Below are 15,368 nucleotides of genomic sequence, written 5' to 3'. Positions count from 1 at the left end.
TGTGCTAGAAAGTGGAGGAGGAGAAATAGGTTTAGAGAGAGAGATGATGAATTCAGTTTTAGACTTGTTGAAATTGAGGTGTCTGCTAGATACCTTGCATCAAGACGGAAAATACAAATAATATATTGTTTGTATATGATGTTTTATAAGTAAGTGAGAAAGTCAGGGTGAAGAGAAAATAAAAGGAAAATGTAGGCAAAGTGAAATTAGTTTTATGTGTGACTCACGCCACATGTCCTGTGCTGTCACTGGTCCTGACCTTTCTAACAAAAAACATAGGGAAACCCATTCAGTGAGCAACTCTAGACGTAGAGGTTGGAGGTCACAGCACAGATTTGATTGAAGTTGGGAGAGTAGGTGAGATTTCCTGGGAGAATGTCCAAGTCAGTGATTCTCCATCTTTGAAGTACGCAAGAGTCACCTGTGAGGCTTATTTAAAATGCAAGTTACTGGAGTCTACCTCAGAAAGCCTGATTCTGGGGGTCTGGAGTGGGACTGTGACCAGCACGCGACCCAGGTGATTCTAAAGCAGGTGGACTCATGGCCAACTTGAGAAATTTGGGAGTGAAATATCCAGAGACAGGCCGAGAAAGCTCCAAATGAATTTTAAAATGGATGTGTGCAAACCCTAAGGATTAACCAGGATAATCCACTGGGTGCAGAAAGAATATAGAGCTTCAACTTATGTTTTAATCTCAACTTTAGTTCTATTTAAATATGTTTAAAGTGTGTATTTTATTCATTTGGTAGACAATTTAAGTGATTTATAAATAAATTCACATAGTTAGTAGGTGATGGATTCCAGGTGTGAACTTGGGTCCACTGCCTTGAAATCCTTTGTTCCATGACACCATACTGCCTGAGAAGTAAAGTTCTTCATTCATTTCATGTGGTTAATGGAAGGCTAGGAACTCGAATTTCACATACTTCTCCCAGTCCTGTAATTCCAGTGTTATCCGCCATTCTTAGTAAGAGGCGTGAGGTCTTGGAGTTAGGTGAGAGGACAGCCCATCTGACCTATTTGTAAAGGTCAGTTGTTGCATTGCCCTGTCTTTTAAGTGTCCCTTGTTTCTCGAAGGCTGGAAGAAAGAAACGATTTCCTTCCTGCATCTGTTGCTGCCAGGAATGAATAAAGCAGAGGAGTTTGTGCTTCTAAATCTACTTCTTCACAAAGAGAGAGATTTGTCGTGCTTCTTCGGAAATGGGACTGAATTCTGATGTATTAGCTTTTACATATGAAAATTTTATTTTAATTCCTTGAGTTTGAGTAACAGATAATACGAGAGATCTAGTGTCATATAGGCTCAGAATATCTGCTCTGTTCAGTATCAAACTTATCCTTTGCATACTCTCTTCTTCCTGTTTGTTTTTAATTTTGGCCAGTGGTACCACGGGTTCTTGGCCCCCATGTCCAGCCCAGCTAGTCTGGAAATCCAGTCATTTCCGCCTTTTTAGTATTGTATGTCTATCTTTAGTATATCATCTGTGCTGTAAGTCTTATACCACAATCCTGTTTAAAATTCTCCAGGAAGGCCAAGTAAACTAGAAAGGATAAAGTTGAAACCTGTTAGCATAGCACATGTTGTCCTTCCTGATGTGGCCATAGCCTGCCTTTCCAGACTAATCTCTTTCCACTTCCTACTCCAGTGTATTTGATTCCTGCTTCAAGTAACAGGAAAAGCTCCTCTTTCTTCACCCCTGCATTTACTTTTTCCTGTATCCAGATTTTTCTTTTTCCTGGAAAATTTTTATTTTTTCTTTAGGGTTCAACTCAAGGGAATCACTTGTATGAAACTTTCCCTTTTGTCTTCAGGTAGAGGTAAGCGTACATTCCTCTGTAATTCCATCATGCCTTTATGTATTCACACTGTGCGAGGTATTTTTGTGCAGTTATCTTATTTTCTCAATTTATCTTTTTGTTTTTGAGACAGTCTCACTCTGTCGCCCAGGCTGGAGTGCAGTGGCGTGATCTTGGCTCACTGTAATCTCCACCTCCGAGGTTCAAACCATTCTCCTGCCTCAGCCTCCTGAGTAGCTGGGATTACAGGTGTGCGCCATCATGCCCGGCTAATTTTTGTATTTTTAGCCGAGATGGGATTTCACCATGTTGGCCAGGCTGGTCTCAAACTCCTGACCTCAAGTGATCCGCCTGCCTCGGCCTCCCAAAGTTCTGGGATTACAGGTGTGAGCCACCGTGCCTGGCCACTTTTTCAATTTATCTTTAGGCTATTTTATTAGCAGATGATTTCTTGATAACTAGGACCATTTACTTCCAGGATTAGATGGCATTTTATTCAGTTAAACTTGTCAAGCAAGAATAAACCTCTTTCTTCTTATTTCCCTAGTATCGATTTTATGGAGAACCTGTAATAAAAGCGTGTATTGAAAATGGAGCCAGTTGTATCGACATCAGTGGAGAACCTCAGGTATATAAAATGAAAAGGAAACAACGTAGAATTAACACATACATTTCTGTTTCATGAAGTGGAAATATTTAGTGCAATTTTGCAGACATACTGAGAAGCCGACAGCTCCTCTCTAGCGTTCAGAGATGGTATGCGTATGGTATTCCATTGATAGCTCAAAGGAGAGCACTGATGGTAAGGTCTTAGCTTCAGTTTTCTTGAATTTTTTTCCTCTCTACAGCATCATTTCTTTTAGGTCTGTGCTTATGACAACTACTTCATGCTTTAAACTGAATCAATTAAAATAGTGAACTGTGCATAACTCTTAGAATCTCACTTCTGTAAGGTTTTAATTTTGAATTCCCTTTTAAAAACCAGGTACCTTTAGGCCAGGCACGGCGGCTCACGCCTGCAATCCCAGCACTTGGGGAGGCCGAGGCGGGCAGATCATGAGGTCAGGAAATCGAGACCATCCTGGCTAACACGGTGAAACCCCGTCTCTACTAAAAATACAAAAAATTAGCCGGGTGGGGTGGCAGGCGCCTGTAGTCCCAGCTACTTGGGAGGCTGAGGCAGGAGAATGGCGTGAACCTGGGAGGCGGAGCTTGCAGTGAACCGAGATCACGCCACTGCACTCCAGCCTGGGCGACAGAGCGAAACTCTGTCTCAAAAAAAAAAAAAAAATCAGTTACCTTTATAACATTACATAAAAATAAAGGTAAAATTCACTAGTGTAAAATCAACCTAAAGATTTTAAATGTTCACATTTATTGAATGCTTACCATATGCCCAACATTGTGCTAAGTGTTTTATGTAACTTTTTAAAAAATACGTATAGAGTAGTTATCTTCCTCCATTTTTTATAGATGAGGAAATTAAAGCTGAGGAAGCTTAAATAACTGGCTCAGTAATGCATCTAGTAAGTAGAAGAACTAGGTCTTCAATTGAGGTTTGCCTGACCACAGGAAGTTATGTGTTAACAGGCATTAAGCTCTTCTTCAGCCTTTAAAATGGTAACATCATGTGTCTCTGTAGTAACTACTGGTTGTCATCATCAGTGTGCCAATATGATACTAATATGTATTTGCAGTTTATCAATTGTTAAAATACTGGAAAATACTGAGAAAGTGTAAATTACCAAAATTGATTCAAGAAGGAGGAGGAAACAAATTAAAAAAAAAAAAAGCCAGGTGAGGGGGCGCACACCTGTTATCCCAGCGCTTTGAAAAAGGCCAGGTGAGGGGGCGCACGCCTGTTATCCCAGCACTTTGGGAGCACTTTGGGAGGATGACTTGAGCCCATGAGTTAAAAAATTAGCCAGGAGTTGGTGGCACACACCTGTGGTCCCACCTACTCAGGAGACTGAGACAGGAAGATCACTGGAGCCTGGGAGGTCAAGACTGCAGTGAGCTATGATCACGCCACTGTACTCCAGCCTGGGCAACGTAGTGAGACCCTGTCTTCAAAAACACAAAACAAAAACAAAAAACAATTCTCGTGTTATTTAAAATAACCCAGAGCATGGTGAAAACCTTTTAAGTCATCTATAAACTATCATAAAAGTAATATCAAATCTCTTGGGTTTTTTTTTTTTTTTTTTTTTTGATACAGGTCTCTCTCTGTCGCCCAGGCTGGAGTGCAGTAGTACGATCTTGGCTTACTGTAACCTCTGCCACCTGGGTTCAAGCGATTCTCCCGCCTCACCCTCCTGAGTAGCTGGGGGTACAGGTGCACACCACTACACCTGACTAATTTTTGTATTTTTAGTAGACAGGGTTTTACCTTGTTGGCCAGGCTGGTCTCGAACTCCTGGCCTCAAGTGATCCACCCACATCGGCCTCCTAGAATGCTGGGATTACAGGTATGAGCCACTGTGCCCAGCCATAATATCAAAACCTAATAAGGGGTTGGGCACGTTGGCTCATGCCTGTAATTCCAGAACTCTGGGAAGCCAAAGTGGGTGGATCACTTGAGGCCAAGAGTTTGAGGCCAGCCTGGCCACATGCCGAAACCCCTTCTCTACTAAAAGTACAAAACTCAGCCAGGTGTGGTGGTGCATGTCTGCAATCCCAGCTACTCAGAAGGCTGAGGCATGAGAATCACTTGAACCCGGGAGGTGGAGGCTGCAGTGAGCCAAGATTGAGCCACTGCACTCCAGCCTGGGCAACGGAGTGAGATCCTGTCTCAAAACAACAACAAGAAACCTAATAAAGAACCAGAGGGCCGGACTAGGTGGCTCACGCCTGTAATCCCAGTGCTTTGGGAGGCCGAGGCGGGCAGATCATGAGGTCAAGAGATTGAGACCATCCTGGCCAGCATGGTGAAACCCCATCTCTACTAAAAATACAAAAATTATCTGGGCATGGTGACGCACGCCTGTAGTCCCAGCTACTCGGGAGGCTGAGGCAAGAGAATCACTTCAACCTGGGAGGCAGAGGTTGCAGTGAGCCAAGATCATGCCACTGCACTCCAGCCTGGCAACAGAGTGGGACTCCATCTCAAACAAAAAAACAAAAAAAAACCCAGAATATATAAAGAATTTTTACAAGTCAATAATAAAGACAATTTATTTTTAAAATGGGCAGGGGATGTAATCTCAGCACTTTGGGAGGCCGAAGCAGGTGGATCACCTGAGGTCAGGAGTTTGAGACCAGCCTGACCAACACGGAGAAACCCTGTCTCCACTAAAAATACAAAATTAGCAGGGTGTGGTGGCAGATGCCTATAATCCCAGCTACTCGGGAAGTGGAGGCAGCAGAATCGCTTGAACCTGGGAGGTGGAGGTTGCAGTGAGCCGAGATCACGCCACTGCACTCCAGCCCAGGCAACAGTGCGAGACTCCGTCTCAAAACAAAACAAAACAAAAAGGGCAGGGGATGAGAAGAGACAAATCTTCTGTGTGGAAGAATTCCACATAATTTATGTAACTTCTCCACATTGATGTGCAAGCAGCTGTGTGTGTGACTGTGTTAATGTGTTTGTGTGTATGTGTGAGTGTAACTGTGTTAGTGTGACTGTTAACGTGTGTTTGTGTGTGCATGAGCAAATGTGTGTGTGATTGTGTTCGTGTTTGTGTATGTGCATGAATGAGTGTGTGTGTATGTGGTGTGTGTTTGTGTCTGTGTATGTGCCTGAACAGGTGTGATTGTGTATGTGTGTCACCCTCTGGAAGAGGGAGCATAAATTGACAGTGGAGAAACCTGACGAACCCTGGTAAATCATGTTGACAGTGCGTAGTCCTGATAGGATATGATATGATATATGATATGATATGATATGAAATGAATAGCACTTTACCCCTGTGGTCTCTTTCCAAAACCCATAACCCCAGTTTAATAATGAGAAAAACATGAGACAAATTCCAGTAGAGGGGAACTCTACAAAATGCCTGACCAGTACTCCTCAAAACCATCAAGGTTATCAGAGACAAGGAAAGTGTGAGAAACTGTCGCAGCCAAAAGAAGCCGAAGGAGACGTAACAACCGACTGTAATCCTGGATGGGATCCTGGAGCAGAAAAAGGGGTTCAGTAAAAACTGAGGGAATCAGAATGAACTGTGAACTTTAGCGAATTAAATCATATGTCAGTATTGGTTCATTAATTGTAACAACCGTTCATGTAAAAGATGTTAAAAATAGAGAAAACTGGGCTGCAGGGTACTTGGGAACTCTCTCCTATTCCATTTTTCTGTAAATCTTACATTGTTTTTAAAAAGTAATTTCTAAAAACAGGCGGAAGAGCAGAGCGGACGTTATTCCCCTGTGCCCTCTGCCGTCATCTCCTTTCCCGCTCTCTGTCTGTGCGTGGGCAGAGCTCTGTGTCTGTGACAGTGTTCATCTGGGTAATGCCGTTTGGGGTAATTTTTTTTTACTTTCTATTTTTTATGTTTTATTTAATTTTTTATAATAGGCATTACTTTTATATTTAAAAGTCATTCTAAAAATACTAAGTGTCATAAAGTCAGGTGAGCATATCTTCCATGCCATCTGGTACACAGTAGGTGCTGTATTTGCTGAATAAGTGAAAAAATATTTTGACAGTTAATATTTTGCTGCAGAGCCACACTGGTTAGCATTTTCAAAGTTTGATTGCTTTGTTTTTAAAGATACATTATTTAATACTGGTCTATGTCTTTCTGCATAACTCTAATTAAAATTCTTATCCTGAATTTTTTAGTTTCTGGAACTAATGCAATTGAAGTATCATGAGAAAGCTGCAGACAAAGGGGTTTATATCATTGGAAGCAGTGGCTTTGACTCCATTCCGGCAGATCTGGGAGTGATATATACCAGAAATAAAATGAATGGTAATTATTGATCAATAAGCAATCATGGAACTTAACGGTACGGTGCAAGGGCTTCATGTTTGTAACTGTGGTGAACTAAAATCTAGTTGAAAAAAGAAACATAGCCATAAATGGGTAATATTAAAACACACGTTTTGTTTTTAATATAGCTGCACTTTTAATAAAATGCTATTGAGACTATTGTTGAGACATGGATAACACTGTATTTTACAGTGATATATTATTGTCTCAGTATAGTTTGGTTTGAGCTGTCAAATTTCTGGAAAACACCTTTGGCGACCATTATAAATTCAAGCTTGCTTTGTTTAGGAATCAGCACATTTTAAAGCATAATTTGCATATTATAGTTTAAAAAGGTTTTAAATTTTTAACCATCAAAGCTAGAAAGTATTGAACACAGAATTGGAGACAGTTATTTAATAATGGATAAAATAATGAATATTACAATAAAACATTTGAAGTTACTAATGTTTTACATATTTAAGAGTGTCTGGTTTAGAAAATTCCCTGAGCAGGCTGTGGTGGCTTGCTCCCAAGTCTTAGCTACTCGGGAGGTTGAGGCAGCAGGATCTCTCGAGGCGAAGAGTTCAGGACCAGCCTGGGCAACATAGCAAGACTCGTCTCTAAAAAATAAAATAAAAAATTAGCCAGATGTGGTGGTACACACCCGTAGTCAGTCCTAGCTCCTCAGGAGGCTAAGGTAGGAGGATCACTTGAGCCCAGGAGTTTGAGGCTATAGTAAGCTGTGATTGTACCACTGCACTCTAGCCTGGGTTACAGCGTGACACCTTGTCTCTTAGAAAAAAAGCAAAAAACAAAACAAAACAACAACAAAACAAAAAACAAACCTGAAACAGGTAACTTCGGTGCCATATAAAGTGTTCTAGACTTAAAAAATTGGAAAATGTTCCAGCGTATATTAAAAAGCATAACTGTGAAACCAAAGTCCAACAAAAATAGCACACACACACACAAACTACAGATCTTGCTTGCTTGTGAAATTAGAAGTAAAAAGAAAATACTATATAAAATTTTAATAAATCCAGTGTCATTTAAAAAGTTTTTTAAGAGACAGGATCTTGCTGTGCCATAGCTCACTGTAACAAACGCCTGGACTCAGGCAGTGCTCCCTCCACAACCTCCTAAGTAGCTAGGACTGCAGGCTTATGCCACCATACCCAACTAATTTTATAAAATTTTTGTAGAGATGGGGTCTCACTATGTTGCCCAAGCTAGTCTTGAACTCCTGGCCTCAGGTGATCCTCCCACCTTGGCCTGGCAGAGTGCTGGGATTTACAGACGTGAGGCACCATGCCCAGCTCATCCAGTGGCATTTTAGAAGAACAATATATTGAGACCAAGGTTTAGCATTAGGAAGTTATATAATCATATCAGAGGTGAGCAGCTATGTGCCCATCTCAAAAAATGATTTGAAAATTGAGAATTCACACCATTTAGTGATTTTACATTTTTAGGAATAGAATAGTTTCTTACATAATAAATTTCAGGGCTGGGCATGGTGGCTCACGCCTGTAATCCCAGCACTTTGGGAGGCCAAGGCGGTTGGATCACCAGCCTGGCCAACATGGTGAAATACTGTCTCTACTAAAAATGCAAAAAAAAAAAAAAATTAGCAGGACGTGGTGGCAGGCGCCTGTAGTCCCAGCTACTCGGGAGGCTGAGGCAGGAGAATCGCTTGAACCCGGGAGGCGGAGGTTGCAGTGAGCCGAGATGACCCCACTGCACTCCAACCTGGGCGACAGAGCAAGACTCCGTCTCAAATAAACGAATGAATGAATGAATGTCAGAAGGCAGTAGCCTGTATCATACGTAATGAATAGTTAAACACTAGAACCATTCCAATTAAAAAGGGAAATGTGAATTGAACATCTTCAAAATATTCAGTGTTCCAATCCTTAGACCTAATATGTCTCCATTTATTAAAATAATTCTTTAAAGTCTGTGAAGTTTAGTTTTCTTCACGATAATCCTGTTTCTTGAGGTTGTTCTCTGCTTTTATTTGAATAAGACTTTTTCCTTCGTAAGGGAGAAATATTAGTTTAAGGTTTGTGTAAACATTTTTTTCGGATACTGAACGCTAGAAGTCAGCCAACTGATCGTTGATGCAGGTGGTCCACTTTTATTAGATTACGCTTTAGGCGTTCTGTGGATGGGGTTAGATCACAGAGCCACATACCCAGGCCACATTCTTTTAGTAACCATTGGAATCGCCTCTAGTGAGTTATATTTGAATGATCTGTTTTTTATTTTTGTCTGTGGCCAGACTAATAACGTTTACCTGGCTATAGTTCTCTTCTGCTGTAACAGCTTTGTTGATTATGTGGTTATTTATTATTTTGCTTGGTGTCAACTTTGTAAGGCCCCATGTTTTAATTTTCTCTTAGAATTAAAAGCAGGAACATTGTCACTTAAGGAATGAATATATTTCATTTATCAGATTTTGAGAATTAGCCAGCCATTATATTTTTCTTTTGCCTCATTGTTCTTGAGAAACTCAATAATTAATTAAATGCTTAACCACTATGCCTGCATATTAGTCTTCATGGTTAATATACTTGATGTCTGCTTTTTCCTGGCTTGGTTTCCAATTTTTATTTTATACTTATTTTTGTTTCATTTTAGTAGTCTTAGTGTTTTATAAGCTATCACAAAGGGTGTTTTGATAGTTTTTGTGTACATTCATTGTAACCCATTGTTAATAAGCCTCTTGAAAGCTGTCATATTTTAAAGCAGAATAATTCCCATGGATCTAACTTCTTTCTTCTTCTTTCTTTTTTTTTTTTTGACAAGCTCTTGTTCTGTTGCCTAGGCTAGGCTGGAGTGTAGTGGCGCGATCATAGCTCACTGCAGCCTTGAACTCCTGGGCTCAAGCAGTCCTCTTACCCCAGCCTCCCTAGTACGGTGATAGTAGTAGTCCCTAGGACTACAGATACATGCCACTGCAGCTGGCTAATTTTTCTAAAAAAGATGGGGGCCAGAAATCCCAGCACTTTGGGAGGCCGAGGTGGGCAGATCACAAGGTCCGGAAATCGAGACCAGCCTGGCCAGTATGGTGAAACCCTGTCTCTACTAAAAATGTAATCCCAGCTACTCAGGGGGCTGAGGCAGGAGAATCGCTTGAACCCAGGAGGCAGAGTTTGCAGTGAGCCGAGATCGCGCCACTGCACTGCACTTCAGCCTGGGTGACAGACTCCGTCTCAAAAAAAAAAAAAAGAGAAAGAAAGAAAGAAAGTGACCTCCTGCCTTGACCTCCCAAAATGCTGGGATTATAGGCCTGTGCCACCAGCATTCGAGCCGAAACGCTGGGATTATAGGCCTGTGCCACCAGGATTCGAGTGAGCTCAATTGTTGCCTTATTGGGGGTGATTCTTACTGTCATCAGTTTTTAAATACTAGAAAAGATTTTGTCAGTACTAGCGAATAGAGTTTATGCTAGTCTAGTCTTTCTGATGGTTTACCTGGCCATAACTACTTCTTAAGTCTGTGTACAAAAACATAATAAAACTGTTATCTGTACAGATTTTCTGTCAGCTGTAGGCTTAGAAAAGCTAGTCTCTAAGTGAATAGGCATTGTTTATTATTACTTGTCCTAAATAATTTAGATTTTATTTTGCTTTTTACCATTCTCCTGCTCTTTTAGGTACTTTGACTGCTGTGGAAAGTTTCCTGACTATACATTCAGGCCCTGAGGTTGGTTTTCTGTTTGTCTTGTGTTGTTTCAAGTTAATATTAAAAATATTTTGGAAATGACACATGTGTCTTAAAACATATTTAGACTAACTTTTTATGTATGTGTAATATTTAATGTGTGAAAGTCACCATGTTTAATTTTTTAAAAGATACCAAGATTACTTTGACTCTTAATATACATTATTTTCTTTTTATTTTATTTTATTTACTTATTTTTGAGATGGAGTTACGCTCTTGTCGCCCAGGCTGGAGTGCAATGGCGCAATCTCAGCTCACCGCAACCTCTGCCTCCTGGGTTCAAGTGATTCTCCTGCGTCAGCCTTATAGGCGCACACCACCATGCCTGGCTAATTTTTTTGTATTTTTGGTAGAGACGGGTTTTGATCAGGCTGGTCTGGAACTCTTGACCTTAGGTGATCCGCCTACCTCAGCCTCCCAAAGTGCTGGGATTACAGGCGTGAGCCACCGTGCCCTGCTATTTTATTTTATTTTTTTGAGACAGAGTCTCACTCTGTTGCCCAGACTGGAGTGCAGTGGTGTGATCTTGGCTCATTCAATCTCGGCCTCCCAGATTTAAGTGATTTTCCTGCCTCAGCCACCTGAGTACCTGGGATTACAGGCATGTGCCGCCACACCTGGCTAATTTTTGTTTTTTTTCTTTTTCATGAGAGTTGGTATTTTGCTGTGTTGGCCAGGCTGGTCTAGAACTCCTGGCCTCAAGTGATCTGTCCACCCTGGCCTCCCAAAGTGCTGGGATTACAGGCATGAGCCACTGCGCCGGGCCCCTAAAATATAATTTCTTCTAAAAACAACTGCAGTGTTCATTGTATTAGAATGAATTATCATGATCTCAACACTAAAGCCTTTATCATTGGTGCACAGTAAATGTTGTTGGCTAGGAAAATTTTCACCTTAGTGCAAGTCAGCATAGTTTTTATCCTGAGCATAACTTAGGTACTGTCATGACCAAAAAGAGGTATATGAGGTAAATCTAGTCTCACTGAATTTACAGTGTATTTGGTAACAGAAGACATTGGCGTCGGGAACATAAGACAGTTGCATTTCTGGGAAAGGACCATGTTTTATGACAAGACTTTTATTGCCGATAGTGCCTAACCCAGTTCTAGGTCTGCACTGTGGCTTCCAAAGTATTTGTTCTAAATTATATTCATTCAACAAATATTGTATAGTAGTGCAAATGCATACAGTAACTGTGCAGGAGAAAATGGCATGTAAATGAATAAGATACAAACCCTACCTTTAAAGTGTAATAATTTAGTTTGGCAGGAAAGAAAAAAATGTTTGTTATTGAAGAGATCAGATGAAATACTGTAGGATTCTGAGTATGGTGAATATATCTAACTAAGAGTCCAGAGATCAAGAACTTTCTGGAGAAGCTGGGATATAGACTGAATTTCAAGGGCTGGTGCTGTGGAGATGTGAAGGAAGAGGAAATAGTGAATCAAAGACAAAGGTGGAGTGGTGCGGAATGTGTTTAATAAGAGGAATGACTGTCTTCGTCTAGATTGTGGGTTCAGATTAACATAAAGAGCTATGTAAAATATGCTACCACTTGTGGTTACACAGACTCTTTAGTAGAGTATAAGTGTAGCAGGACAAGCCGCAGAAAAAACCCCTCAGACACCGAGTTAAAGAAGGAAGGGCTGGCTGGGCATGCTGGCTCACAACTATAATCCCAGGACTTTGTGAGGCTGAGGCGGGTGGATCATAAGGTCAGGAGGTCGAGACCGTCCTGGCTAACACGGTGAAACCCCATCTCTACTAAAATTACAAAAAATTAGCTGGGCGAGGTGGTGGGAGCCTGTAGTCCCAACTACTCGGGAGGCTGAGGCAGGAGAATTGCTTGAACCCAGGAGGCGGAGCTTGCAGTGAGCCGAGATTGTGCCACTGCACTCCAACCTGGGTGACAGAGCAAGACTCCATCTCAAAAAAAGAAGAAAAAAAAAAAAAAAAAAGGAAGGGCTTTATTTGGCCAGGAGCTTTGGCAAGACTCACACTCACATCTCCAACAACCGAGCTCCCCGAGTGAGCAATTCCTGTCCCTTTTAAGGGCTCACAACTCTAAGGGGGTCCGCGTGAGAGGGTCGTGATTGATTGAGCAAGCAGGGGGTACGTGACTGGGGGCTGCATGCACCGGTGATCAGAACAGAACAGGACAGGACAGGGACTTTCATAACGCTTGTCCATACAATGTCTGAAATCTGTAGATAACATAACCGGTTAGATCAGGGGTCGATCTTTAACCAGGCCCAGGGCGCCGGCCGGGCTGTCTGCCTGTGGATTTCATTTCTGCCTTTTAGTTTTTACTCCTTCTTTCTTTAGAGGCAGAAATTTGGCATAAGACAATATTAGGGGTGTTCTCCTCCCTTATAAGAATAAAAATAAATGGCTAGGCGCAGTGGCTCACGCCTGTAATCCCAGCACTTTGGGAGGCCGAGGCAGGTGGATCACTTGAGGTCAGGAGTTTGAGACCAGCCTGGCCAATATGGTGAAACCCCGTCTCTACTAAAAATAGAAAAATTAGCCAGGCCTGGTGGCGTATGCTTGTAATCCCAGCTACTCAGGTTATGGAGACAGGAGAATTGCTTGAACCTGGGAGGCAGAGGTTGCAGTGAGCCGAGATGACGCCACTGCACCCTTGCCTGGGCAGCAGAGCAAGAGGCTGTGTCAAAAATAAAAATAAGTGATAGTGGGAGTAATTTGGGAATGCTCCATAGAGGCCTTATTGAAACTAGCTTTGAAAAGTGAATAGCATTTGGCAGGTGAAAGGCAGCAACTGGAACAAAGGCTCAGAAACAGGAATGAGAAGTGCATCCTTGGGGCCCTTGGTAGCATATGTTGGAAACCCAGCTTAAACCAACAAAACAAAAAAGAATCTATTGATTCATGTAACCACATGCCTGAAGGTAAATCATATGGCTGGATCTAGATGTTCAAATGATACTGTCCGAACTCTTTTTTTCCCCTCTTGTTTCTCCTTTTTTGTCTCTTTCGTTTCTGCTACTTTTCTTTGTGTAGCCTCTGGATGGAGCAGGGAAGTACTGGCATCCTCAGGTATACTTTGTCATAAAGGTTCATGATTTCTTGGGAAGAGCTGCCCAGTTTATATGTCAAACAATAGAGAAGATTAGTCATTTTGCTTGTTCTTAAGCCAGTCAATGTGACCTGGGGTAATAGAGTGTGAACCCAGAAAATCTGGAGACAGGTTTCAGTTAATTAAGAAAGTTAGGCTGGACCTGGTGGCTCACACCTGTAATCCCAGCACTTTGAGAGGCCGAGCCGAGGCAGGTGGGTCACCTGAGGTCAGGAGTTCGAGACCAGCCTGGCTGTTAGAAATAAATATTTGGTGCCGCAAAAGAAATACATTTTCTTTTGCTCGAACATAAATTTTCTCAGCAAGGCAACTTTTCTTCTATAGAAGGGTGCATCTTGCGGATGGAGCAATGGTGAGAGCACACCTAAACAGGGGAGGGGAAGGGGTTCTTATCCCTGACACAGGTAGCCCCTACTGCTGTGTCATTCCGATATTGGCTAGGGTTGGGCTGCACAGTCTAAGCTAATTCTGATTGGCTCTTTTAAAGAGAGCAGGGGTACGAGCAGTTATGGAACAGGTGGCTCAGGATGACTAAGAACAGAGCAGGTGACCAAGGGTGACTAAGGTCAGAGCAGGTGATAGAGGCTAGGAGGAGGTTGTTTACTGAAACTAAGGACAAGGAGACGTAAAGAACAAGAAAGTTAAACTTTAAAGAACAAAGAACGGGAGTGGAACATACGGATTCATTGGTTCTTGGAGAGGATCTCAGAACTCATTGTACTTAACAATTTACAGGCTGAAACCTTTGAAGAGGAATTTATTCTATCCTACAATTTCCCTCCTTTCAATTTTCATATTATTTCCTCTTCAAACTTTTTAAACGTGTCTTGGCTTTGCTGCTCGACTCTGTGCTTTAAAAGAAAAGGCTGATCTGAATAAGATGGAGGAGAGCTATGGGAGGTTTTAGTAAGTGCTGCATCTATAAGTCTTTGTACCAGCCCATGGATGCACGGTATGACACAGCACCCAACAAGAATGAGTATACCTATTACAGCTGCAAGAGAAGTGAGAATTGAGGCTGTGAGTTCTTTCCATTTACCAAACCACCTTTCTAACCACCCTGATAAAGGGTTATCGACTCCAGCATTTTAGCTAGTTCATTGGATAAAGCGGTGAGTCTTCGTAAGGCCCTCGTTATGCTCCCAGTGGGGGCAGTGTTGTTTGGGATAAAGGTACAACACTGAGTTTTATCGTAACACAAACACCGCCTTTTTCAGCTACTATCATATCTAGGGCCATTCTGTTTTCCCAGGCCATCTGGCCAGTGGGCCCCAAGTGTTCTGCTGTCCCTTTGACAGTATCCCTGGTGTAATTAATAAACCACTGCTGATTATCATAGATGTAATTTATCCAGTCTTCATTTTTATTAATTGTCACCCATGAAAATATTGACTTAAATCCTGCAGCTATTTGAGCTCGGGCTTTAAATTCATCTGGTTCTCCTCATGGAACTCCAATAGCATTTATATAAAACATGAGGGTCAAAGGACCCATGTGGGGCACTTCTTTCATGATTTCTTTTTGATCGTGTTGACGGAATGCTAGGGTGAAAGGGATGGCCAGCTGGACTAGAGCACAAGTGCTGCTCTAATGACTTGCAGAGTACCCAGCAGTATCCCCCGCGGTACTGCCATACACCTGCTCGGGGATGAACAAGGGCAGACTGGTTGGCAAGCTCTTGAAGAGTCTTGGTTTCGCTGCACCCCCTAAAGTCTCCAGGGAATGCTAACTTTTCCCTCTGCCGTGAAAGGCAGGAGGTGAAGTTAATATCAGGGGCTGGAGGCCAGATGGCCCTCGGGGGCTGCCCACAGGGCTCTTGACCTCAGGGAAC

The 15,368-nt window shown here is 42.1% G+C and overlaps 1 protein-coding gene across 6 annotated transcripts in view; it reads left to right on the top strand.

Annotated features, from left to right (window-relative positions):
- SCCPDH (saccharopine dehydrogenase (putative)) overlaps positions 1-15,368 on the top strand; it is a 52,831-nt gene that overhangs the window by 14,947 nt on the left and 22,516 nt on the right. For 3 of the 6 annotated variants that reach the window (XR_013415877.1, XM_028849090.2, XM_015127769.3), the window contains exons 3-5: positions 2,346-2,426; positions 6,582-6,711; positions 10,373-10,422. The exons of 1 other annotated variant lie outside the window; for it this stretch is intronic. Coding sequence is in view for 4 of the 5 variants with exons in the window: in XM_028849090.2 (XP_028704923.2) it covers positions 2,346-2,426; positions 6,582-6,711; positions 10,373-10,422 (261 nt within the window). In the remaining variant the exon portion in view is untranslated. The remainder of the gene's footprint in view (positions 1-2,345; positions 2,427-6,581; positions 6,712-10,372; positions 10,423-15,368) is intronic. 2 more of the 6 variants (XM_028849095.2, XM_028849093.2) reach the window with 1 other exon arrangement.

The sequence above is a fragment of the Macaca mulatta genome, chromosome 1, assembly GCF_049350105.2.
Source record: "Macaca mulatta isolate MMU2019108-1 chromosome 1, T2T-MMU8v2.0, whole genome shotgun sequence".
Lineage (NCBI taxonomy): Eukaryota > Metazoa > Chordata > Mammalia > Primates > Cercopithecidae > Macaca > Macaca mulatta.
This window is presented reverse-complemented; position numbering and strand designations above follow the sequence as displayed.